This window comes from Malus sylvestris, chromosome 15, assembly GCF_916048215.2.
Source record: "Malus sylvestris chromosome 15, drMalSylv7.2, whole genome shotgun sequence".
Classification (NCBI taxonomy): domain Eukaryota; kingdom Viridiplantae; phylum Streptophyta; class Magnoliopsida; order Rosales; family Rosaceae; genus Malus; species Malus sylvestris.
The window spans coordinates 30,317,194-30,341,901 of NC_062274.1; the positions used below are offsets into that span (position 1 = coordinate 30,317,194).

Genomic DNA, 24,708 nt, shown 5'->3' on the forward strand with positions numbered 1-24,708 from the left:
GGGTTTCATAAATGATGAGGAGGCAAACTCTAAAGATTTTAAGCTCTCTCTCTCTCTCTCTCTCTCTCTCTCTCTCTCTCTCTCTCTCTCTCTCTCTCTCTCTCTCTCTCTCTCTCTCTCTCTCTCTCTCTCTCTCTCTCTCTCAAATGTAATTTGGAAAACCCAAGGAAAATCAAAACCTAACTGAAGTCTTATGCAAAAGGGATGTTTCTTTTTCAGCTAGTAAGGAGAAGGACCCTTGTCGAGCCAAAAAACAATATGGACATATTAATGGCTAAAAGCTGTCATTTAGCAAAAAGGTGTCAATCAACCCATATAAACAGTCTTAATTTACATGCCCAGCTCACATGGAATCAGCAGGCAAAAGTGACGAGACAGCTAAGCTAGTCAGAATGTAACAGAAATTTAGACGTGAAGTGCATATGCATGAACAAACCCTTGAGATGATGTGCCATAGCCTTGAACACTTATTCCATCTACGGAAGCCCATAATCAGAGTAGCTTAAAACTGGTTTGAGCATGTGTGGTACAATTACAATATTGACAAAGAAAGCCAAAACACTTAAGTCTAGACTTCACAACCAGTTCGTTATATGTTCAATATAAGTCTCATTTGTGCTCACACGTTCATGTTGATAGGTATTATTCAACAACACAAGAAAAGAGATAAATATGAAATGATCTTAGATGTCCACATAGAATTCTCACTTAGCCCGCGAGAGCATCTTCATAATTTCACAACTTCAGGGAATAAAATATAATAAAATTAGAGACAGGTCTTGGCATTTTTTCCCTCTCATATTTCATGTGTTGATAAATCAGTATTCATGTAGTCAAGTTTTTTGTTTGTTTTTTTATTGATTATTATAATCAAGTTGATTAGTCAGTGTGCTCCCCTTCTTTGCTTAGTTGAATCTTTCTTTCTTTATTTTATAATTTTTATATTATAATATACTCGAATGAAAAGAGAAAAAAATAAAATCAGGATTCGGCAATCTAATTTCATATGAGAATGGGCTTTTAAAATTTGAGAAAGGCCTCACCCAATAAGACGATGAGACACATTTGAAACTAAAAAACTAATAGTGGCCTCAAATTAGACAAAAAGTTTATCACCCGTATCGCTTTTTCTTCATATAGTCGGAACTCGGAAGTCTAAAAAAAGTACGGAACGTGAGATAGAAGAAAGGGGAGCGGAAAAATCATTTTCTATTTCGAATCACAAACACAAACAGCTAACGCTTGATCGCAGGTTGAGCAGACGTCTCGAGAGGCCAAGCATGAAGTGCTTGAGACAGAGGCAATGAACACCATTGTAGACGAGCTGCAAGCTATGCATCTCACTTCATGGACCTTTTTATTTAGGAGTTGTATGATTAACGTACAGCGATAAGAAGGTTCCAATATCGGGTTTTTGGTTCGAGAAATATGCATCGGCTCAAACGTGACCAAACATAAATAAATGGAAACGAAAGAAGACCGGGATCTCAATAAACGTGTTTTAATTCACCTTGCAGGCCATCTTTCCAGTTCTAGTAGTCAAATTTCTTGTTCGGTAACACTATCATGTCAAAGATGATGCATTTGTCGTTGCAAATCACACGCACATTTTGGTCAAGTCATGAAAAATGTAACAAGAAATGCAACTTGTCCGACCCAAATTTCGACTGCAATTCATGCGGCAAATAGCGGTAAATACTAAATACTAGTCCAATAGCAAAGAATAATACTCCTACAGAACGTAACAACGATGATGGGTACAAAAGTGGGAATACTCCCCATATAAAGAACGAACAAATAGTAAGATCTTTCGGTTACCTGTACCTTTAATTCCTTCCTCAAAGATCATGGAGGAAGAATGAGACTACTGTATCTGATGATTTACAGGCCTTTGATTTGCTGGCCAGAAAGTGTACAAAAAGTTAACCGGCAAAATCAGTATTTGATCACATGGTGGCGCAACCAGAGATCGTACATGACCATGTGAAATGCATCATATTTCACAGGCGGTGCATTCCACTGGAAGTGCGGCTGGACCTGATAGAAAAATCACGACATGAAAAGAAATTCTTAGTTACCTACGATTAAAAACAAGTGTTCCCAACACACACGTACAAGACATCAATGGAAATACAGTTATCACATAAAATGAAGTGTGTGAAAGCATATACCTTAACCAAGTTTTTGTGAAGTGTAAGAAACTCTGAATAGGGTATGTCCTTAAGAATTTGTTTGAGTTGATACACATCCTTCTCCCTAAGGATAACAGCAAATTTTCGCCAATCGAGAATGTCATTGAATGGCAGGTCATAGTAATTTGATAATATCACTGCAAGAAATCAAACCAAACAGTTGACAAACGATTAAGAGGACTTTTAATAGTACACCTTACATTCAAGCTAAAAGAAAAAGGATACATTAAGATAGGGAATTGCAATTTAATATTTTAAAAAGCCAATCACTATTGCCTCAAGCTTCTGTCCATATGTACAGCATCAGTCATTTAAAATGGCACGGTGAACATAGACTTGAGGAACGCATCCATTGAATAAAAATGAAAACAATTACAACTTTATAGGCACAAAAAGAAGGAGAAGATGTAGAGAGAGACTGATTTAGCCTGAATTCTTTGTTCATAATTAAAAAGATTTTGAAGAAGAAACGCTGCAAAAAGATAAACAAACTCCTTACGTGAAGGCAATCTTTCTGATCCCCTTAGCATGGATAAAGGTGTCTGTTTGCTTATATTACAGCTCTAAATTTCTCTTTTTTCTTAAATATTATGGTTATATGGTTTGACCATTGGCATTGCCATTTGAAGCCAAGAGTAGATGATAATACCATTGAATAACTCTCACTGCAATTTTGAAGAAACAAGAAGATTTGAATTATTACCAGGAATACAACCGTAATGGATTGAGTCAGTTGGACGAGCGCTGTTGACCTGGGAGCCACCTGGGCATATGCAGAATTTGGTTTCATAAAACTTCTTTTGATATAACAAATTCCCCTCTGCCCTATTTATTCTGTTGTTCAATATGTAAAGCTCTGTGTCGTTCTCCCATACACGTGCCAGTATAACTCTAATTTTGGAATTTCGATGACCAGCCCAAAAACCGAGGGTTGTCCTGCAAAGCATGCCTCTTATTAATTAATGAACTTGTGTATTAGGCTCAATCTAGTGGCAATAAAGTTATAACACCCTCCCATCTGGACATGAGTTAACTTATGAAACATATCATACGATAGGTCTACAGCCATGAGTATGGAAATTAATCCAAAAAGAAGTAATAACATAGTGCTTGTGTAAGTCAATAAGCGCATAACAGGCCATATATATATAATAAATGCATGTCCTTCTATATTACCTGTTCTCCACATCGTTTCCTCCGGCTGGAAGAGCAAATGGCTGGAGTACTTGAGGAAGGGCTACATCTTTGTGCGGAATGAAACCAACATCATAGCTAGGGGAGCACACAACTCGAATCGAGTTTTTCACAAGAAGTGGAAGTCCTTCAGTTGCCCTCACCCCAACATCGTGGCACGTAACAAAGAAGTGGTCCGCGCCCAAGGTTCTGTTCCAGTAAGGATACTTGGATATCAAGCTCTCCACATAGTCCCGAACGATTATGGTCATGTTGTCATAAGATGTACCCTGCATAATCATTATAAACAGACAAAGGAAAAATCTTTAGTAACCATTTGTTAGTATCTATCTCCTGAATGCTGCAATTAGGAATTACCATGCCTATTCGAGATGAAACGAAAAGATTCAGAAATAACGCAACTCTTCAAATAATTTCACATTTGCAGATACATCTTGTATGTCTTAGTACATAACCCGAAACAACCAAATACTTGAATGCATTAAAGATAGATACTACCCAAACCAATAAAACCAGATGAAACAAATGCAAATCAGCTACAAATAAAGGCATGTTCACTACAAAGCACAATCTAAAGTCTCACTTCCCCTGCCAAACACGAATCACAACTAGAACGGAAAGCCAAATCACAACATCCTGAGTTGCAATGGCTATAGTAATATGCCCCTTTTAGTACTGTAAAACTTATAACTTATCCAAAAGCATGCCAAACAATGAAACTATCAGATTCTCAGATCCACAGCTATAAGGAAAATCACAATCTATAGTAGCTCTACTTACCCCCCAATTTTCTCAGCAACCAAACAGTCCCAAACAAAAACAAAGTGAATCCGGATCATAGAGTGAAGCAATACCTTGCCTCGCATCTTGTGGCAGGAGATAGGGATGAAGAAGAGGTGAGCCTGATCCGGGTCGTCGGTTCGGAAGTGACTCTCTCTGATATTCTGAAAGAAATAGCCCTCGCTGGCGTACTTGCCAGTGAGCTTCCTCGGCGTCTGGTAAAACGTGTTCGCATCGCCGTCCGGGTATATGTACACCTTGAATTTGGCTTCCATCTCGGCGAAATTCAACCGGAACACCTCCGGCGAGTGGTAGATGTCGGAGAACTGCTCATCGTCGGCCGCGGATGAGGAGGAGGAAATGTAAGTGGTGGCGGTGGCGGGCGAGGGGGAGGAGGGATGGAGAGAATGGAGGGAGAAGTAGGTGAAGGAGAGCAAGGTGAGGATGGCGAGAGTTAGGAGAGATCCTTGTAAAGAGCTCAACATCGGAGGAGACGACGACGGTGACTGTGATTGCGACTGCGATTGGAATTGGAACTGCTTTTGCTTACCCACACTCATCTGCTCTTGCTAGGCTATGCACGCTTCGCTCTCTCGCAGCTTGCTTTGATTTGGAATTTTGGAGCTGTAAAAAACAGGATGTGATTCTGAATAAAATATTAAAGTACATAGAAAAGTAAAGAACGAAAGGAGAAGCAAAGAAGTTAAACTTTAGTTCTTTTTTTTTTTTTTTTTTTTTTTTTTTTTTTTGGAAACAAGTTAAACTTTAGTTTCTACTAGCGAAAAAGTGTTCCAGACTGATGCTGCGGGTTTTAAAATCATATAAAACATATAGAAAATTATATAAATGTATATACGATAGGCAATATTATTTACGTACATTTGAAAATCTTAAAACCCTATTTAGAAAAAGGAACAAAATAAGAAATAATTTAGGCAATACCATTTATATACTGTGACTTCATATTATGCAAAATTTGTGCAGACCCATTTTAAGAATAACATAAGTGATTCTTCATTGTATACATAATTAAATTGTTACCCCATTTTTCAGCACTATCAATCTGTTTTTGTCTGGCTTGCCCTCTCAATAACAAATCTCGCCCACTGAACACAAACACACACAGCCAACTACAACTTCATTAAACTGGTTCTACAACGTTTGAATTGATGGTACACAATTCTGTGATTAGATGGGTCAAGCAAAACCGTATGCTTTTCATGCTTATCTAGGTTCAAGTGTATCTCTAATCTATACATTACCTATGAAATCCTTGTAATTCACAGTGAACATGTTATGCTCAACATCAGTGGGTCAGGATCATTGGTGTTGGAGAATCATCCCACTACACATACACAACCCCACGAAAATCGAAAAATACTTAGAATGAAGGCATGAAAATTTTAGATTTATTTTTAGCTTTTGAATTAAATAAAATCAAGCAAATATCAAGCGACAAAATAAGCAAAAACATGCATAAGAAAAAAAAAGTGTGTGGAAATCATTTTCCTTTGAGTAAAATGAAGAAATTACATGAATTGGGCCTGGGAATTCCATTCGAAAATGTCAAAAATCATGCAGAATTAAGGGCCTTCTTGATTGGGATGAGCAGAGTGGACGAAATAGGCACATTGGGATGTATTTGTAGATCAAGACCTGGTGTTCTAGCTCCATCCATTGAGATGGAGTGAAAGGTCCTTTGCCTCCTGCTATACTCCATTGCATGGAAGCAACTCCATTACTCAACTCCCACTATTTTGCCCTGAAACACAACCAGAAATCAGAAAACCGAAAAAAAAATATATATATTTGAAGTTGAAATTTTTTTTAAAGAAAATTAAGCAATTCAAAGCCTTTGAAATTGGCCAAAAAATGGGAGAATTGAGCTTCTACACCTATAGTGAATATATTATGTGAACATGGTTCTTGCTCTCTTTCTCTCAACATCACAATTATGAAACCTTCGACATACTCAAGAAATTCAATATATACTACTACTGAAAATCAACTGAAACATTGTTCATAAGCACAGTGTCGTTCCGATTTTACCCTTGCTTAGTTTGTGTTATTACAAGGTTGCCATTCTTTCTGCTAAGTTCTTAGGTGTCGTTCTTTCTCTTCGACAGCACAGTGATAAAACACTCTAGCAAGTCCAACTGGCTGCAGACTCCATCAAACCCTAGAAATAATTTTGCTTTTTTGGGCAGCCTCCTTTTTCTCCTTGCTCCTTGCTTTCCCCAACCTAGAATCCTCATCCTTTCCCCAAATGAGAAATCTGAAATCCACAACCCAAAACTCACTCATAGTAGCCCCTACCTTGCCTCATTCCTCATATCATGATGGTTCATTCGATTCGATTTCAGTGAGTTCTTTTTGTTATAAATTTTGATATTTTGCCTATAATTTTGGTTTTTGGAATTTCGAATTTGTACCGACTTTGCTCTAATTAATTTTAATTTCGTCTGTTATTGTTGAGTTTGAGTAAATTTCGAACCTTTTGTCTTCGTTCTTAAAATTTTTCAGTTCTATCTGTTAAATATTTGTTAAAAGACCCGAATTATCTGTTCGAACAATTTGTATAGCCTATGAAAATTGAACAAAAAGTCATATGATCCGTGATCTTCCTTCCTGGTCAACTAGAAAACCTTCTGGAGTTTCATGGTGGTCGCACATCTCCTCCTCTCTGCTCCTCCTCCAAAACTGTGAAGATTTATTTACAGTTATTTATTTATGTTTCGATAATTTCATGTTAAAATAATGTTTTGAATTTGTGATTTAATGTAATTGGGCTTTAGAAAGTGTAATTGGGCTTTAGAAAATGTAATCAAGCGACAAAATAATGTTTCGATACTAAGTCACTCATGTATCTTACCATGCAATGTATAAAGTGTAAAATATTGTATTAATTCATTATATATAAATGATTATGGTGTGTTTAAACTTCTTTCATTAATTACTACATATTTTCTACACTCACAATGTTTACCAGCTCGCTATATAATCAACTTAAATCAGTTAAATCCATCATGCAATGCATTTCCTTCCAATTTTTTGTGATAAACTAATAGATAATTGACTAAATAAACATCCTGCAAAGTTTCAATAAAAATTTCCAAGTTTTTTCTTACAATTTCCGTGGTTTTTATTCAATTTTTATCGATATCGATAATATCCCGATATTTCCATCGAAATTTCCGTGTTTTTGGACTACCGATATTTCCGATATCATCGATATTTTAGACTATACTAGATTATATCAGTTTTGTTTTCTTCATAAATAGTAGGTAGTTACTAGATAATATTTTAATTTGAGTATTTAAATATTCAAAATTTAAAAACTGAATAAATGATAAAAAAAGATTAAAGAAATTAAATATTTTTATCTGAATGGGCAAAATTGATATCAAAATATGTAATTGGACAAAACTATTCATCTACCGGCCCTACAAACATTAAAAACATGGGCCGAATTAAAGCCCAACCCGCAATAAAATTCTTTTTCCATAATTACCCCTAACAGGCTGGAATATATGCGTGGACGAGCTTGTCTTTGCTCTTGAATATGCGCTGCAAGCCATCGGTTCACCAAAGTAGTCGCTTGGTATTCCCCAAAGCAACATGAATACATGATAGAGCTTCGTTTTTGACACAAAACCATGTTGTATTATGCAGTTATAGGGTTTGTATTGTTAGATCATTTTGAGGGAGATTTGCCCATTAATGCTAAAAACTTTATTCACAAAAAAAAAAAGAAAAAAGAAAAAAAACGTCATTTTGATACAATTAGACTACTAGTCACCTTTTGTAGAGTATGTTATTATGCATGTACTCCATAAGCTAACATAGTCTTGCATCCAAATATAAGATTAATATAATTAAGGTACATCTCATAAGAAATTTTAGGGTGTATCAATTATATTGTCACATTGTGTTATTGGTTTACTTATGATGATAATGATTAATGACTGCTAACGATATAACTGATATTTCGTAACTTAAGTCATAATATGTAACTATGAATAAATAAGTATATATACAAACTCAACATCAATGAAATGGTACACTACATAAACCACCATGGGGATTTCCAATGGTTGGGGACAAATTTCAAGCCTGTATTCTACACGACATGTCATGGGTTCGATTGCTAGCACATGTGAATCACACGATGATGGCCATGGAGAAACAAAACAAAGCCACTAGCTGTTTTTTTTTTTTTCAAAATAAAATAAAATGGTGCACTATTTTATGGTGTGGCAAATACAGTATTTTTGCATGTGTTGAACTTTGGAGATAAATGGACTCATTCATCTTCTTTTTCTTTCCCCTGGATTTTTTTTTTGAACACCTTTCCCCTGGAAATTAAGGCTCAAAGGTTGCTTAATTTCCTTTGGCCTTCAAGGCAGCAGCATCGGATTTTTCATGAGCAAAAAGATTGATTAATTCAAAACATATGTATTTATTCAATGGAAAAAAAAAACATATAGTGTATCATCCATGGGATAGATGTATATTTTGTTATTGTTCCAGAAATGGTGTGAGTTACTTTGGTTTAGTTTCAGAAAGAGTGTAGATTATTTTACTGTAGTTCCAAAAATAATGTAAGTTATTTTGGTTAAGTTTCATAAGTAGTGTAGGTTTGTTGTAATTATAGAAATAGTGTTTTTTTTTTCTCTTTTATAAATTGTGTGGGTTATTATGATTTAGTTTTTTTTTTTTTTTTAGAAATAGTTTGTAATTGTGTTGTAGTTTTAGAAATAGTGTGTGGGTTATTTTCGTTCAATTTCAGATATAGTGGTGGTTATTTTGCTGTAGTTTCAGAAATAGTGTTTATTTTGTTCTCTTCCAGAAATAGTGTGAATTATTATAGTTCAGTTTCAGAAATAGTGTGAATTATTTTGCTATGGTTCTAGAAATAATGTGGGTTATTTTGATTTTGTTTCAGAAATAGTGTGAGATAGTTTGGTTATGTTTCAAAAATAGTTGAGGTATTTGTTGTAGTTCTAGAAATAATGTTCACTTTGTCCCCTTCAATAAATACTATGAGTTATTTCAGATCAGTTTTCAGATATAGCGTGTAATTTTTTCGTATTTTAGAAATAGTGGGTTATTTTGATTTTTAGTTTAAAAAATAGTGTATTATTTTCATATGAACTGATTTCCAACGAAGTCAAGTACTTTGATTGTGAGTTCTTCGGAGAAGACGACGAGAAAGAGAGAGAGTCAAATTTAATGGAAATACTTTTCCAAACTACAATAGAAATAAATGAAAATTAAATTCTTCTACCATTAATCTTTTGTGTTTGTAGATCCAGTATACAATTACTCTCCCTCATGCACATATTAAATTCTTGTTTGGGGTTGATAACTATTTCCTCTGTGATTTTTTTTAAATGAAAACTTAAAGCTTACTTTTGAATTGATTAAAATTTGTCTTGATTCTATTTTTTGTTCTCACACAAATAAAAAACTATAAAATAAATAAAAAACAGAAAATTGATGAAAGTTTAATGGAGATCATTGCATATGATGCAAGCAAGATAATTATTAGTAGGTCCCATCTGCAAATGGTGATCAATTTGGCAAAGAAAGTGCAGTCAAAGACGTGACAATAGGTTCTAAGCCACCTGGAATAGGAGAGGAAGTCCCATGAACGGCAGGAACCACCACCATCGGCTGACGATTCAAAACCTGAACTTGTTCCGCAACACTAAGATGTTAAGGGTAAAATTGGATCCTTAATAAATTATTTTGTTTGAGCCAGCCTTGTTGGGCTGGTTTGTTTTGGGTTTTGTTATAACCATTAAATAAAATTAGTACATGATTTTTTGTTAAACTTCAAAGTATGGAAGTTATTTTTATTAATTTTCCTTTTATTAAAGGATCTTTAGTGCAAAGATTCAAATCTATATTTACTAGCAAATGGTACCCGCACGATGCTGCGGGATTAAAAACCGTATAATTTTTTTTTTGTACTAAGTACTATTTTCATACAAAAAATAATAATTGATGTGTATTTACATACTATTTACATGCAAAAGATTTAGTAGATAGTTCAAATAGTCAGCTTAATACAATCTATACGGAAGCCGCCTTGTAATATATGATTTGGGTAAATCTAAACAATTGAACTCATACAAAAAAATAGTAAAAACCTTTTCAATGAAAAATATAAGCAAACCAGGAAAAGGGTTTCACTAAGAACCACTTGATTCGCTGCAAACCAAATTCAATCCCAATTTCCTTCACCAATTGTCTCCTCTAATCCCACCAAACCATTATCAACGTAAGTTCGTATCCTATATGCCTTGAAATGCTAAACGTACGATTCACACACCTGCAAATTGCAATTCAAAATTCAAAAATCGAAATACAAACATGAATCATAAAACTACCAAACATAAATCCAAATCTTTGGAAGTTTAAATATTATAAATAAATAAATAAAGAAAAATCCATGATCTATAAACAGCCACCAACAAACATTCGTTCCTTTAAAAATACCCAAATTAATTTCAAATGAAATTTAATGGGGGTCACTTCAAACGAAATATCTACAACCAACATTAATTCCACATCTTTTTTTACCTCCGTAGAAACCCTAACAACTGCCACAAATTGTGATGAAAAAGTTAAAGCATATGGTCAATAGTTTATTGCAGCAAGGCCATATGATTCAGCCTTAGAGAGGAAGAGAACCAACCTGAACAGGCATAAGCAGTTGCATGGAAAATATACAATATGCATAGAATATTTACAGCTCTTTCTTTTGACTGCTTAATGCTTACTACCATATGCGGGGCCTGAAAGCTACAAATCAATTATACATATGCCAATGTGCGATACATGAAAATGAAAGAGATCCCTCATTTTCTAGTTTTTGGGTCTTCCTTTTATCTAACCTGTGTAGAAATTCATGTACAACATATATTACTGAATTTAATGGCTGAATATGCTGTAAAAAATCCATAAATATCTAGCCAGTGGAATATCTAAGCAACTTAAAATGGATTGATGTATAGTAGGACTCGAAGTGCAGACCACATATCTAAATATTTGGAAGAAATCCTTAAAAGACAGACATGAGCATTTCCTCTGCAAAGGCCTGCCTATTCGAATGAAAAATTCATAGATCAGAGAGAAATCTGATCTATGAACTTAACCCCAGTCAATATATGCCCTACTTTTTACATACAACATTAATGCACTTAAAAACCACTGATAACATCTCTTGAATCTTTCATTGTGCTCACTGACTTATCAAACACAAAACCAATGAGAATAAAAAATTACATTGCATCTGAAGAGCAAGAGGGTCTGTACAACTTCCCCTGAACATTGCATGCATATGAAGATACCAAGATTCACGCTAGCCAATCGTGGAGCTCTGCACCAAAAAATGGAAACACTACAACAATTTAGAAAAAAAAATGTTTGACATATCTGTTTGAGGTTACCCACACATGCAGTATAAAAATATATAGGATGTTGTTTAAATTGAAAATAAGTTTATATATAACCCTGATGTCTCTTCCCCTTCTTTGTAGAACGCCCTACACTGCAGATCGAGACCATATTCTTCCTGGAAAATCCAACCTCATTATTAAAAACCAGCAGAGTAGCCGGAGCTCCACTCCCAGTTATGTCCTTCTTTGTCATCACAAATTCCAGTGTTGGTTCAACCCCTTCTTCGTATTCATTGTCTTCCGCATTCTGCAAATCAAAAACCCACAATTAAAATCCACTAAAAGAACAAAACCACAATTTGTTTTCAAGTTCCATTGATGCTAGTATCGAAAAAATTGAAACTTTTTCACCATTTTTCAGAGACAACAAAAAACCCAGAAATTGTTTTGATTTTCGAATAAAAATCAACGAAGAAACAAACCTAGCAAATAAAATTAACCCACAAATTATTTCGAGTTTCATTGACGTGGGTAAGGAAAAGATTGAAACTTTTTCACTAATTTTTGGAAAAACACAGCAAAAATTTAAATACCTGCATGAGCTTAATGAGAAAATGGTATGTCTTTCTGGTACAGCTCGGCAAATAGGCTGGTGACTGCATGGTGAAGGTCAAGAGTTAAAGAGAAGTCGAAATCAGGGAAGAAGACCCGATGACTCGAGTCGGGAAGGAAGACAGTGGGAGTCGGGAAGGAAGACACATAAAGAGAGTATGAAGAAAGAAGTAGTTTTGTAAGATGCTGAGAAGAAAAACAGGGAAGAATAGAGCTTGTGGTTTCTGTGAGAGAGAGCTCGTTGTTTCTGGAAGCAAAAATTACATTAAATCACAAATTCAAAACATTATTTTAACATGCAATTATCGAAACATAAATAAATAACTGTAAATAAATCTTCACAGTTTTGGAGGAGGAGCAGAGAGGAGGAGATGTGCGACCACCATGAAACTCCAGAAGGTTTTCTAGTTGACCAGGAAGGAAGATCACGGATCATATGACTTTTTGTTCAATTTTCATAGGCTATACAAATTGTTCGAACAGATAATTCGGGTCTTTTAACAAATATTTAACAGATAGAACTCAAAAATTTTAAGAACGAAGACAAAAGGTTCGAAATTTACTCAAACTCAACAATAACAGACGAAATTAAAATTAATTAGAGCAAAGTCGGTACAAATTCGAAATTCCAAAAACCAAAATTATAGGCAAAATATCAAAATTTATAACAAAAAGAACTCACTGAAATCGAATCGAATGAACCATCAGGATATGAGGAATGAGGCAAGGTAGGGGCTACTATGAGTGAGTTTTGGGTTGTGGATTTCAGATTTCTCATTTGGGGAAAGGATGAGGATTCTAGGTTGGGGAAAGCAAGGAGCAAGGAGAAAAAGGAGGCTGCCCAAAAAAGCAAAATTATTTCTAGGGTTTGATGGAGTCTGCAGCCAGTTGGACTTGCTAGAGTGTTTTATCACTGTGCTGTCGAAGAGAAAGAACGACACCTAAGAACTCAGCAGAAAGAATGGCAACCTTGTAATAACACAAACTAAGCAAGGGTAAAATCGGAACGACACTGTGCTTATGAACAATGTTTCAGTTGATTTTCAGTAGTAGTATATATTGAATTTTATGATGTGTTACTTATGGTTTTTTTTTCTTTTTATTTTTTATTTTTTTTGTCAACCAATGTATTTGTTAAATTAATATTAACTAGAAAACTAACGGAATTTAAAGCCACTCCGTATTACTTATATTCTCACTCTTATCATTTGTAACAGAGTTTAATTACATTATCATTTTAAGCCAAATTAAACCTTAAATTTGCTTGTTTAAAAAAAGTTAGTTTGGTACATGAGAGTGAAAAACATTTGTTTACGTCATCATTTTAATATAATGACCTAACATGTCTAATTTTTAAATTTTAGGTATGGTTAGCAAAATACGAAATAGTTATAGTATCCAAAAAAAACATACATGTATTCTTCAGCAACTGTGCTAAAGTAATACTTCAAAAAATTCAGCCATTTTTCAAAATTTAATATTTTTTTTCTTTCAAATATATGTTTAATATTCAAGTACAATGTGTGAATATTATTGGTATTATTGGAAAAATATTTGAAAATACGTGTTTTTAATGTAAAAAGTATGTAGGTATGTGTATAATACGTATCATATGTAGGAATTTTAAAAAACATGCCATTTAACGAATTATAAATGTGTATGAAAAAACTAAATTTAAAAAAATATGTATGTATGCATACATTAAGAATATTATGAGCAAATATTGTGACAGCCTGTCCCTGAAAATTATGGTTTTTGTAATTTTAAAAGTGTGAATTTACGAAAATGCCCTAGAGGTGAAGGTGTTGACTTTCATTGACCAATGTGTAGTGAGACGTACTAAATATTCTTTTAGCGTATTCCTGAAGTACTCGACGATATGAACGAGTAAGCGCAAGCAGAAATGAATTTGGAATTACGAACCGAAAGTATTTTGAAGAAATAACTATTCTATTTATATTATATTAATGTATGCTAAATTAGGAGGACATGTGTGTGTGTGTGTGTGTGTGTGTGTGTGTGTATGTGACAGAAAAGGGGAAGAAAAAGAAAAGGAATGGGGGAGAAGAAGAAAGGAGGAGAAGGGAAGGGCTGCTGCCCAATCAGGAAAATAAGAGAAGTGAGGGACCAACCAGAGAAGAGAGCAAGGAGGAGAAAGGAGGGAGAAAAGGAAAAGGGGAAACCGGGTTTCCCTCAACCCGTGACCCGACCCGATGGATTCTCCTATCTCCGGCCACCTTGGACGATAAGGTTAGTGTCAAAATGACCCTTACCATGAGGCCAACCGATCCCTCTTCCATTTAGATGTAAAATTTTAGTATGTTATTTTAGAAGCATAATGTGGATCTTTGGAGGTTGCGGATTGGAAATCTGAGATGCGGATCTTCCAGATTGAGTTTTGCAGGGTTATGGACCCAACCGTCGATCTTCGATCGACGATTGACTTGTGGTCAATAGGTCTCAAACTATTTTAGAATGTCCTTGAGGATGTGCTTTATGTGAATTACGTATTCTATTGATAAGAGTTCTGAGATGTGATTCTATAATTGGTCACAGGCGCCAATCGTTCGGGACGCCTTGATGTGCATGCTTGAGAATCATAGCGTAGACTCTAGGTGAGTGGGTCTTTTTCTTTTTGTCATATGTATATAATTGATAGTTCCACAAGCGCTTCTAAATTGATTTATGCATGCTACATACAAATAATTACTGTGAACTACGATTGGCTTGATCCCTATTTAGGGTACGTAGGCAGTCTAACGAGACGTTAGATGCTGCCATAAATAAATGAGACTAAATAATTGAGACAATAGCCTTGTTTGGGGAATTGAGCAATGTGAAGGAGATTGGTGGAAAATGTGAGATTTAACCTTATGTTTTAGTGGTCAAATGTTGATTATAAATCAATGTGTGAAGAATCGTAACATTGAAGTGAAAAATAGTTAGTAATGATAGTTAATTAAGCAAGTGTTTAGTTGGGCTTATCACCGATAATTATTTCCGAAGGTAATTAGTTCGGGAGTGGGGCAATACAACTTATGCATTTTATGCCATTTGTATATATGTTTATATGTTTGGAAATATTATGATATGGTTGAATTTCAGATTTACATCTTGGTATATTCACATGTATGTTACTTGCACATAATTAAAGATGAACGCTCTGAAGTGCAAAGGTGAACGCAAGACACGCAGGTAAGATCAGGGGAGTTTATGGTATTAATTGAAATGATGGAGTTATGGCATGACTACATTTATGTTTTAGGCAACTCCGACCTTGTTGTACAGGTTGCCTATAAGTCATACATGTTATATTAGATGTAGTTAGAGCTCATAAACCTACACCCCAGTGTTAGTGCTCCCGCATGTGGCCAGGGCATAGTCTTTCACGTGATGTTCACCTTCCGCACCTTACGCTCACCTTAGATCCAAGGTAGGTGCATAGTCATGTCGTACATACCACTATAGGTAGTTTCGACTTATAGGTAACCTGCGATTATTCGCACAGTTTTCACGTGATCGTAGCACTTGAGCGTATTTATTTACACCCAGTCATGTCATACGGACCACTTTAGGTGGTTCCAACTTATGTGCAGGTATACTTATTAAGTTATGGATAAGTCGTACAAGTCATTGAAAGTGACTCCGACTTATGAGCTAGCATATATGATGAGATATGTTATGAGCTAGCATATATGATGAGATATGTTATGAGCTATCATATATGATGAGATATGTTATGAGTTAGCATATATGATGAGATATGTTATGAGCTAGCATATATGATGAAATATGCTATGAGCTAGCATATATGATGAGATATGCTATGAGCTAGCATATATGATGAGATATGTGATGAGCTAGCATATATGATGAGATATGTTATGAGCTAGCATATATGATGAGATATGTTATAAGCTAGCATATGTGATGAGATATGTTATAAGCTAGCATATGTGATGAGATATGGATAAGTCGTACAAGTCACTAGAGGTGACCCCGACTTATGAGCTGGCCTTGATTGATGAGATATGGATAACTCGTACAGGTCACGTGAGGTGACTGGCTAGCATGTGATGAGATATTGATTCAACCGTACATGATAGGTGGATCCGGCTAACATGCCATTTCATATTGGTTTATTTCACCTGGGTTACTTATTCTTGTTGAGATATTTGACGTGGCATAATTGTAAGACTATTATTTTGGTTATGGTTTTGATTTATAGTCACGCCTGTTATGTTTTGGGAAATTATACTGGTATTACGGCAAGGGGCTACTACATTTGGTAGTTGGAATTGCTTTGAAAAGTTTTGTTTCACTCACTCACATTTTCTATTTTTGTACACCTCCAGGTTCTAGCAGCAGAGTTTCGTATCGACGAGGATTCGTGGCACTTTTCAGCACATATGTCTTTTTATGATGGTATAATCATTATCTCACCTTAATGTACTATACATATGCTCTGTATCATGCGTGAAATGGGTCCTGATCCGCTCATCGCGCACTCGTGTACTTAGGCACTTTTAGATTTTAATTTATTCACATTTTATACATTATCATACTTTATGGCTTCGTCACCTTCTAGGTGTCGGCCAGCACGGCCCAATTCGAGGTTCTAGTGGACATTCCAGGTCAGGGTGTGTCAAATATAGTATTTGTAATATTTGAAATTACACCAATTTAAAATCACCTTCTAAAAATTGGTAATTATCTACACTTAATCGTTGCATATATCTCAACTGTAGATGGCATAATATTTTGTTTAAGGTTATTTTTGTGATAATATGTTTTATGTGTCTTATGATCTTTTCCACATATATAAAGCAAAGTGGTCTTTTATTTAAATTTTTACAAGCCTGACAAACGTCGTTACTTCACTAAAATGTTTGTTGCATAGGTCAAATTGACTAGAATTGGACGTCGTTACAACCCTAATAATTTGTTTTATGTCCCTTTTATATATATATATATATATATATATATATATTTTTTTTTTTTAAATTTTAACTGACCAAAACGACGTCGTTATGGACCAGGTTACTTTATAAAAAGAAAAATGGTAGGCAAGTAACAGCTAAAAATAAAAAAAAATTGACTCGCTGGCTGTAGCAAATTCCAAACTCAATTTCAATTCCAATTCTCGAATCCCAATCCTACTAAACTTAATCTGTAACGCTCAACTCCTACCCACCCCACTTCGGCGATCATTTCAACGACCACCTAAATTTCATCTTCAAATTCCAAAGTAAGTTCTTCATAACTTATTCAAATTAAATTTCTAATTGTTTTAATGAATTAGTTGAAAAATTGTTTTTTTTTGTGAATAATTAGATTTGATTATTGATTTGGATCATGTATGATTTTTATTTAGATTAATTGATATTTGTGTAACATCCCACATCGCCCAGGGAATGGATCATGTAAGCCTTATATGTATATTCTCATCTTTGCCTAGCACGAGGCCTTTTGGGAACTCACTGGCTTCGGGTTCCGTTGGAACTCCGAAGTTAAGCGAGTTTGCGCAAGAGCAATCCCAGGATGGGTGACCCACTGGGAAGTTCTCGTGTGAGTTCATAGAAACAAAACCGTAAAGGCATGGTCGGGGCCCAAAGCGGACAATATCATGTTACGGTGGAGTCGAGCCTGGGATGTGGTGGGGGCCCGGGCTGGGATGTGACAATTTGTGTAAGGGCGAAATTGCCCTCGATTTCTTCTTTGCTCCGTATACTATTTCCACTTTTATACAGCAAAAATCAGTTATGCCCTTCCCGGCCACGCGTCTTTCATCATTTGTTTCTCTGCTTCGACCACATCTTTTTTGCTTTACCTTTCCTCTTTCGTTTTTCACTTTCATGAGTATGTGATTTTCTCCCACTTCGTCAGCCCGTCTTTTGCTCTCAAATCCTTTGTTTTTCTTTCACAATATTGTCTTAGAAGAGATCCATCATTTGATTTTTTTTTTTGGGATTTAGTTTCCAGTCTCTCCCAGTATTGAATCCTTTGTTCATTAATAGTGTCCTGACTGATCTACCCCTGGTTTGTTTGGGTTTTGACATTGGTTTCTTCATTTTCTACAGTAAAATTCCTCATTTGCCAGTGCTGGGTGGGTGGTTTTCCAGTGGCCGAATTGCCCATGGGCTTTTTCATGCCTTCTGATTGTTTTTGGTGGTTCCTGCAAGGACAAGCTGGGAATTGTGTGTGACACGTGTTAGTACCATATTATATTGGGCCTCGTTGCTTGGGCTTCCAGATATTGAGCCCATGATATATGTAAAAGGGGATGAGCCCTTAGTCTATAAAAGGGACTCATCACCTTTACAATCCTCAAGCCTCACATCCCCAAACAGAGGCTCTCATATTCAGAACAACCCTTTCACAAACTCTTTCTTTCTCTGAGGGACTCCCCTCACACTTGTAATCCATACATTCATATAGAGAAATACAATCAACATCAGTGTGGACGTAACCCAAACATTGGGGTGAACCACGATACATCTTGTGTTCTTTACTTTCTTGCAGATTCACAGTTGGATTTACGTTGTTCCAAGACCCCTCCGATTTTGTGCATCAACATTTGGCGCCGTCTGTGGGAAACGACATGAAAAGCTATGTCAGTTCTCTTTCATTTTTTCACTTCCACCGTGAATATGCAAAAACCCAAGAAACCAGCTTTTCTCTCTTTCTCTCTCCCTCCCTCTCTCTTTCTCCTGCCTCAGTGCCCAGTCCTAAATTCATTGCCCGTACTCATCCATCTAATCCTTCTCAGTGGACTAGATCGCTGATTAGAGAAAGAGGGCCCTTCATGACCAGTCGACTCGAGGCAGACTCAGCTCAGGCGGTCTCCAACTCGCTCTCGAGCTCATTCTAGCTCTAGCTAATCATCAACGACACTATTTCACCATGACCCAGCCTTTTGGTTGTGATGGGTGGAGGAGACGTCTGATGCAATGAACCTTGACCTGAATATGGGTTATGGTCCCGATGCTGGCTCGATGTCAAATGAACCTGTAACTTTGGATGCTTGGATTGAAACGCCTATCCGCAGAATTACGGAAGCTATAAGGAAGGCTCGGCAGAGGAGATGGCCACTACTTAAAAGGCAAAAGACTCCGACCTGACCCGACTTCTCCATCTCCGACGATGCCAGCGAGATCCAACAAAACCTGACCCGATGGCCCGTAAAAAAATCAGAGAGTATGACTCCAAAAGGCTGCTCAAACAGCACCTGAAATGACTTGCTGGAATCAATCGCCGCCAAGTTTAATTTTCCTAACAACCCGCCGAAGATTTCAGAGGGAAAGCTGCAGAGCACGGGCGATATCCAAGTTGAGGCGGAGTGGTTCGCGAAGATTCCGAGGTGCCACCAGTTAGAGTCACATACGGAGATGCCACAACAAAGACGATTTCTTGTACTACCAGACTCAGCAGCAGCAGCATTTTCAGAAGCCCAAGCTTCATCACTCTTTTGCTTACGACGACGGCGTTTCCAAGGAAGGCTCCGATCACGAAGTTGAGTTACCGTCGCATCCGACACATAGTCCTTACTCATCTCATAATGAGTGGGAACGGAAATTTACCATGTTGTTACATGACAAGAAGAAGCAAGCATTGGTTACGAGGAAGAAAAAAGATAGATGCGACTTTGAGAAAATAGCTGCTTTGGCAAGCAGAATGGGGCTTTATAGCCATCTATATTTGAAAGTTGCTGTTTTTAGTAAGGTCCCATTGCCAAACTACAGATTTGATTTGGATGATAGGCGCCCTCAGAGATAGGTAATTCTAGATGCTTTACTCTCATGGAAATGTTGCTGATTTGGGGTAGATGTTCGAGCTTCTTCGTCTTCATCCAAACCCCCAGATTCGCTCACGCCACCCAATCCCTGCAACCATACACACCTACTCACACACACAGCGATACATGGCTTCTTCTACCTTCAGCGGCAATGAAACCGCTACTTTCTTCGGCTTCCTCAATGCCGCCACAACTCTCGTCTTCTCCTGTATGGGCATCGCCTATGGGACGACCAAGAGTGGTGTGGGCGTGGTCTCCATGGGAGTGATGCAGTCGGAGCTCGTGATGAAATCGATCATTCCGGTGGTTATGGCGGGAGTGCTTGGGATCTATGGGCTTATTATAGCTATTATTATTAGCATCGGGATTAACTCGAAGGCCAAATCTTATTATCTGTTTGATGGGTATACTCACTTGTCATCCGGCCTTGCTTGCGGTCTGGCCGGACTCTTCGCTGGAATGGCGACTGGGATTGTCGGTGGCGCTGGTGTCTAAGCTAATGCACAGCAGCCCAAGCTCTTTGTTGATTAAGGGAGTCCACTTGGCACGATGACAGCGCAAAAGATGCCCATCAAAGAAAAGAAAAAGAAACATATCATGATGTTACTAAAGAAAAGAAAAAGAAAAAGCTGATGAAGTTTCTGGGCCACAGTATTAAAAAAAAAATGAAAAGCATCAAAGTGACGAGACAACAGTCATCCACCATCTACTGAAAAAACACCTACATGAAAAAGTAGGGAATAAAGGGAGGCTTTCCTCTGCAAGATCACATGAGGGACACTGCAAAAGCAACTGCCAACTGCACATGCTATCCTATTATCCAACCATCTGCCATCCCCACATTCTACAACAGCTTTTTTGAATGATATGATTTACTTTTCTTATCTTTCGAAGACATCTGTATAACCCCACCGGAGGGTAATCATAAATAAAGAAAAAAAGTATGTCCAGTACTCCAAAATTATTCGGCAGCCTGCCGTTATTATCACCCACTAGTTGATCAAAAGTACGTCCAGTACTCCAAAATTATTCGGCAGCCTGCCACTATTATCACCCACTAGGTGATTAAAAGTACATCCAGTACTCCAAAATTATTCGGCAGCCTGCCGCTATTATCACCAACCAGGTGATCAAAAGTACGTCCAGTACTCCAAAATTATTCAGCAACCTGCTGCTATTATCACCAACTAGGTGATCAAAAGTACGTTCAGTACTCCAAAATTATACATGAGCATCACTCAGTCAATCATACATAAACATTCATGAGCATCACTGATGCGAAAATTAACTTAACACACAAATTTAACCATCTTTTGACAACTGTAGTATAAGTATAAGTAGGGATCGTTCTGGATCGGGGATTAGGAGGGCTTGCTAATAACCTCTAAACTGACTAAAAAACATAAAAATAAACTTAAAAATACTTAACAAGACTCACAAGACTCAAAGCAAACTTAAAATACTCAAAACAGCTTAAAACAACTAAATAAACTTAAACTAGACACTAGGAATGACTTTGGACGAAAATTGACTTTTACTTGAATCAAAACATTTAAAAACACAAATTAAAATAGATTCTAACTAATTAGACACACTAAAGTAAAGGGGGATTGAGTTTTGGACAAAGTTGAAACAAACAAACAAGTATGAAAAACTAGACAGATTGTAAAACAAATTTGAAAAATAAGATGATGGATGGGATAACTAGAGGTTTTTTCTCCACACATGATATGTATGCAAACAACTCGATTTCCAGTTACTACTTCATTGAATTATGAACGACAATGCCCCAAATTAACTGTGACGTCACTAGTTAACCCTTAGATTTTCCTTGTTTTATTGGATTGGATGACATCATTCGACAACCCAAAACATTCTTTAAAAGTTCCCTACATGACATCATAATAGAGATACAATCAAAGATCATTACGTTTAATGAAAATCTTAAGCATTGACAAAACATTTGCAACTATGACATCATGTCACTCATGCTAGGAATTAAACTTAACGCGATCGTTTATAAACGACCTCCACTACATGTGAATATAAGATTGTAACGATTATGTGAAACTTCCTTATATTCTAGCAACGGATTTATGCATGCCAATTAAGTGTCGACCCTTAATTAACAAATACAAATAAGTTATCAATCAAATAGTTAAGTCAATTGCATTCACGATTCAAGAGTTCATAACTGGAATTTATCAAATTATATTGCACACATAATCATGGCTTTGAAATCACCCCTAGCCAAGAGGAGTTTAGCCACTCATATTTACATCAAAAGAAAAGGAAATGAATTTAAACATTAGAAACAAAAGAAAGAAAACACCTAAACGCTCCAATGATCCAAGTTGGACAGCAAGCATGTCCAAGCACTTTCCTTCCCTTCCTTTGCTACGGCACAAGGTGTTGGTGAGTGTTTGAAGGTTTGTTTGTATGGAGGAATGGATGTGAAGATGAATGGATGTGTTTGGATGAAGGTTGTGTTGAAATGGGAGTGAATGATCTAACTAAGTATGAACTCAATTTAAGTTACACACACTTCTTTTTATAGAGAAAGTGCATGGCAATGGAGGGGAACATGGAGTGGTGTAGCAATTGAGTGCAATGATTCAATGTAATGATGCATGAAATCTGAAATGATGGAGGGAACAAGGAATGGTGTAACAAATGAGTGCAATGATTCAATGTAATGATGCATGAATCTGAAATGATAGAGGGAACAAGGAATGGTGTAGCAATTGAGTGCAATGATTCAATGTAATGATTTATGAAATCTGAAATGATGGAGGGAACAAGGAATGGTGTAGCAATTGAGTGCAATGAGTGGTGTTTGAAATGATTCAAAGGTGAAAGTGAAGTGATGATGAAAAGCATGGGGGTAAAATGGAGTGGTGTTACAGCTAGGGAACATGAATGATTGTGCACATGGTAGAGAAAGGAAAGGGAGGTGGAATGATGCAACAAATGAGTCAATGGAGGGAACATGGATGATGATGCACGTCATAGGAATCCAAAGGGAGTGCAATGGTGGTGCACGGCAATGATGGAAAGGTGAATGGTGGAGTGACACCCCTTTGTGGCTGAGCTCTTTGTCCTTTTTACATTAATTCTTCTTTCTCTTTAACACATTCCTAGGCTCTTTAGTCTTCAATTTCGTCCATCCACCTTGCTCCATGTATGTGCTATTCATTCTAAGCCCAAAACTGCTCCAAAATGCACCAAAATGCATCTTATTGCTTCATAAGGCTTATGGACCTACAAACACATGAAAATAGCTTAAAATACATAATTAACTAAGAAATAACAACATAAATACATGAGAACAAGCTAACTCAGTCGCATAAATATGCTCCTATCAATCACTCATGTTAATCATACATAAACATTCATGAGCATCACTCATGTCAACATTCATGTCAACATCCATGAGCATCACTCATGTTAATCAACATAAACATTCATGAGCATCACTCATGCCAATCAGCTTCGAAAGCTTCATTTACAAAGATTCACTTTCAAAGCTTCACCTACAAAGCTTTAGTGCATGGTATACAAAGACCGTCTCCGAATAACTGCCACTTCGGCTCGTACATGGATTGAATTTGAAGTCTCCAACCAGCAGACTCTATTGACTGAGGACTTGGGGGACTACACTATGTACCATATATTGGGCTTCCGCAACTGGGCTTCATGAAAAATACTTGGGGGACTTAGCCCATTATTTATATACTGAGGAACGAACCCTTATGTTATAAAAGGGACTCCCTCACTTTCATTAGAGAGCACTCATTATTTATGTATTGAGGAGCGAGCCCTTATTATATAAAAGGGACTTCCTCACCATCATTAGAGAGCATCGCCGCTAGCTGAGCAACCGTCTCACCGCGAGCATCACTCCTAACCCATTACTTATGTATTAAGGAGCGAGCCCTTATTTTGTAAAAGGGACTCCCTCACCTTCAATGCCACAAGCCAAGCCAACCAAGGCAATATAAGCCACAAGCCGAGCAGCCTCGCAACATGTGCTACTTCTAGTTGAGCATCATTTCACATTGAACACCGCCTTATATCGAGTATCAGTTCTAGACGACATCTAGTTACTTCGGTCCACACATGGACTGAATTTCAAGTCTTCAGCCAAAAAACTCTCTTAATTGAAGACTGTTAGTACCATGTTATATTGGGTCTCGTTACTTGGGCTTCCAGATATTGAGCCCATGATCTATGTAAATAGGGAGGAACCTTTAATCTATAAAAAGGACTCCTCACCCTCACAATCCTCAAGCCTCACATCCCCAAACAGAGGCTCTCATATTCAGAACAACCCTCTCACAAACTCTCTCTTTCTCTGGGGGACTCCCCCTCACACTTGTAATCCATACATTCATACAGAGAAATACAATCAACATTAGTGTGGACGTAGCCCAAACATTGGGGTGAACCACGATACATCTTGTGTTCTTTACTTTCTTGCAGATTCACGGTCGGATTTACATTGTTCCAAGACCCCTCCGGTTTTGTGCATCAACAACACGTGTCGGTCATCCTCCTATTCTCTTTTGGGGTTTATTTTGCTTGCTTTTTGTTTCCGTTTCTCACTTGCATTGGTAGTTTTCTATCACTCTCAGCTTCTCTTTTCTTTTGGTTCCCACTGTGTGCTTCTCTTTGGCTGTGGTTTTCAGAACGTCGCATGCGCTTCCTTTGTCTGATAACTCTGTGGTGC

General features: G+C 36.8%; 3 protein-coding genes across 7 annotated transcripts; 1 reads left to right on the top strand and 2 right to left on the bottom strand.

Annotated features, from left to right (window-relative positions):
- Positions 1-1,692: 1,692 nt before the first annotated feature.
- Positions 1,693-4,812, bottom strand: LOC126604395 (probable glycosyltransferase At5g03795). Its single transcript, XM_050271635.1, has 5 exons — positions 4,241-4,812; positions 3,369-3,655; positions 2,896-3,128; positions 2,172-2,329; positions 1,693-2,037 (listed from the first exon to the last, which is right to left on the bottom strand). Exons 1-5 carry the CDS (start codon positions 4,724-4,726, stop codon positions 1,936-1,938), a joined length of 1,266 nt encoding a protein of 421 aa, XP_050127592.1. The 5' UTR covers positions 4,727-4,812; the 3' UTR covers positions 1,693-1,935.
- A 5,381-nt stretch (positions 4,813-10,193) lies between these two features.
- LOC126604397 (protein NO VEIN-like) lies at positions 10,194-13,115 on the bottom strand. Of its 5 annotated transcripts, XR_007616597.1 has the most exons (6): positions 12,867-13,115; positions 12,166-12,228; positions 11,687-11,879; positions 11,460-11,553; positions 10,870-10,969; positions 10,580-10,774 (listed from the first exon to the last, which is right to left on the bottom strand). XR_007616597.1 is itself a non-coding variant. In XM_050271636.1 (4 exons), the coding sequence occupies exons 1-4, from the start codon at positions 12,960-12,962 to the stop codon at positions 11,531-11,533; spliced, it is 375 nt and encodes a 124-aa protein (XP_050127593.1). In that variant the 5' UTR covers positions 12,963-13,114; the 3' UTR covers positions 11,156-11,530. The 5 variants fall into 5 exon arrangements, 2 of the variants coding, with proteins under 2 accessions (XP_050127593.1, XP_050127594.1); XR_007616596.1 differs by lacking the exons at positions 10,580-10,774; positions 10,870-10,969 and adding an exon at positions 10,194-10,503 and having other exon boundaries at positions 12,867-13,114; XR_007616595.1 differs by having other exon boundaries at positions 10,607-10,969.
- Positions 13,116-20,026: 6,911 nt separating this feature from the next.
- On the top strand, positions 20,027-20,500 carry LOC126604893 (V-type proton ATPase subunit c4-like). The gene has a single exon (XM_050272219.1). It carries the CDS (start codon positions 20,106-20,108, stop codon positions 20,472-20,474), a length of 369 nt encoding a protein of 122 aa, XP_050128176.1. The 5' UTR covers positions 20,027-20,105; the 3' UTR covers positions 20,475-20,500.
- The last annotated feature ends 4,208 nt before the right edge of the window (positions 20,501-24,708 follow it).

Excerpts from the sequence above, each read along its gene's own strand:
- LOC126604893 (XM_050272219.1), top strand. The coding sequence starts at position 20,106 with ATGGCTTCTTCTACCTTCAGCGGCAATGAAACCGCTACTTTCTTCGGC.
- LOC126604395 (XM_050271635.1), bottom strand. The coding sequence starts at position 4,726 with ATGAGTGTGGGTAAGCAAAAGCAGTTCCAATTCCAATCGCAGTCGCAA. Across the intron at positions 3,656-4,240 it reads GCCACAAGATGCGAGGCAAG|GGTACATCTTATGACAACAT; the intron begins GTATTGCTTCAC and ends ATGATTATGCAG. Across the intron at positions 2,330-2,895 it reads CCATTACGGTTGTATTCCTG|TGATATTATCAAATTACTAT; the intron begins GTAATAATTCAA and ends GATTTCTTGCAG.
- LOC126604397 (XM_050271636.1), bottom strand. The coding sequence starts at position 12,962 with ATGAGAAATCTGAAATCCACAACCCAAAACTCACTCATAGTAGCCCCT. Across the intron at positions 12,229-12,866 it reads GTTCATTCGATTCGATTTCA|TCACCAGCCTATTTGCCGAG; the intron begins GTGAGTTCTTTT and ends TTCACCATGCAG. Across the intron at positions 11,880-12,165 it reads TTCTCATTAAGCTCATGCAG|AATGCGGAAGACAATGAATA; the intron begins GTATTTAAATTT and ends TTTGATTTGCAG.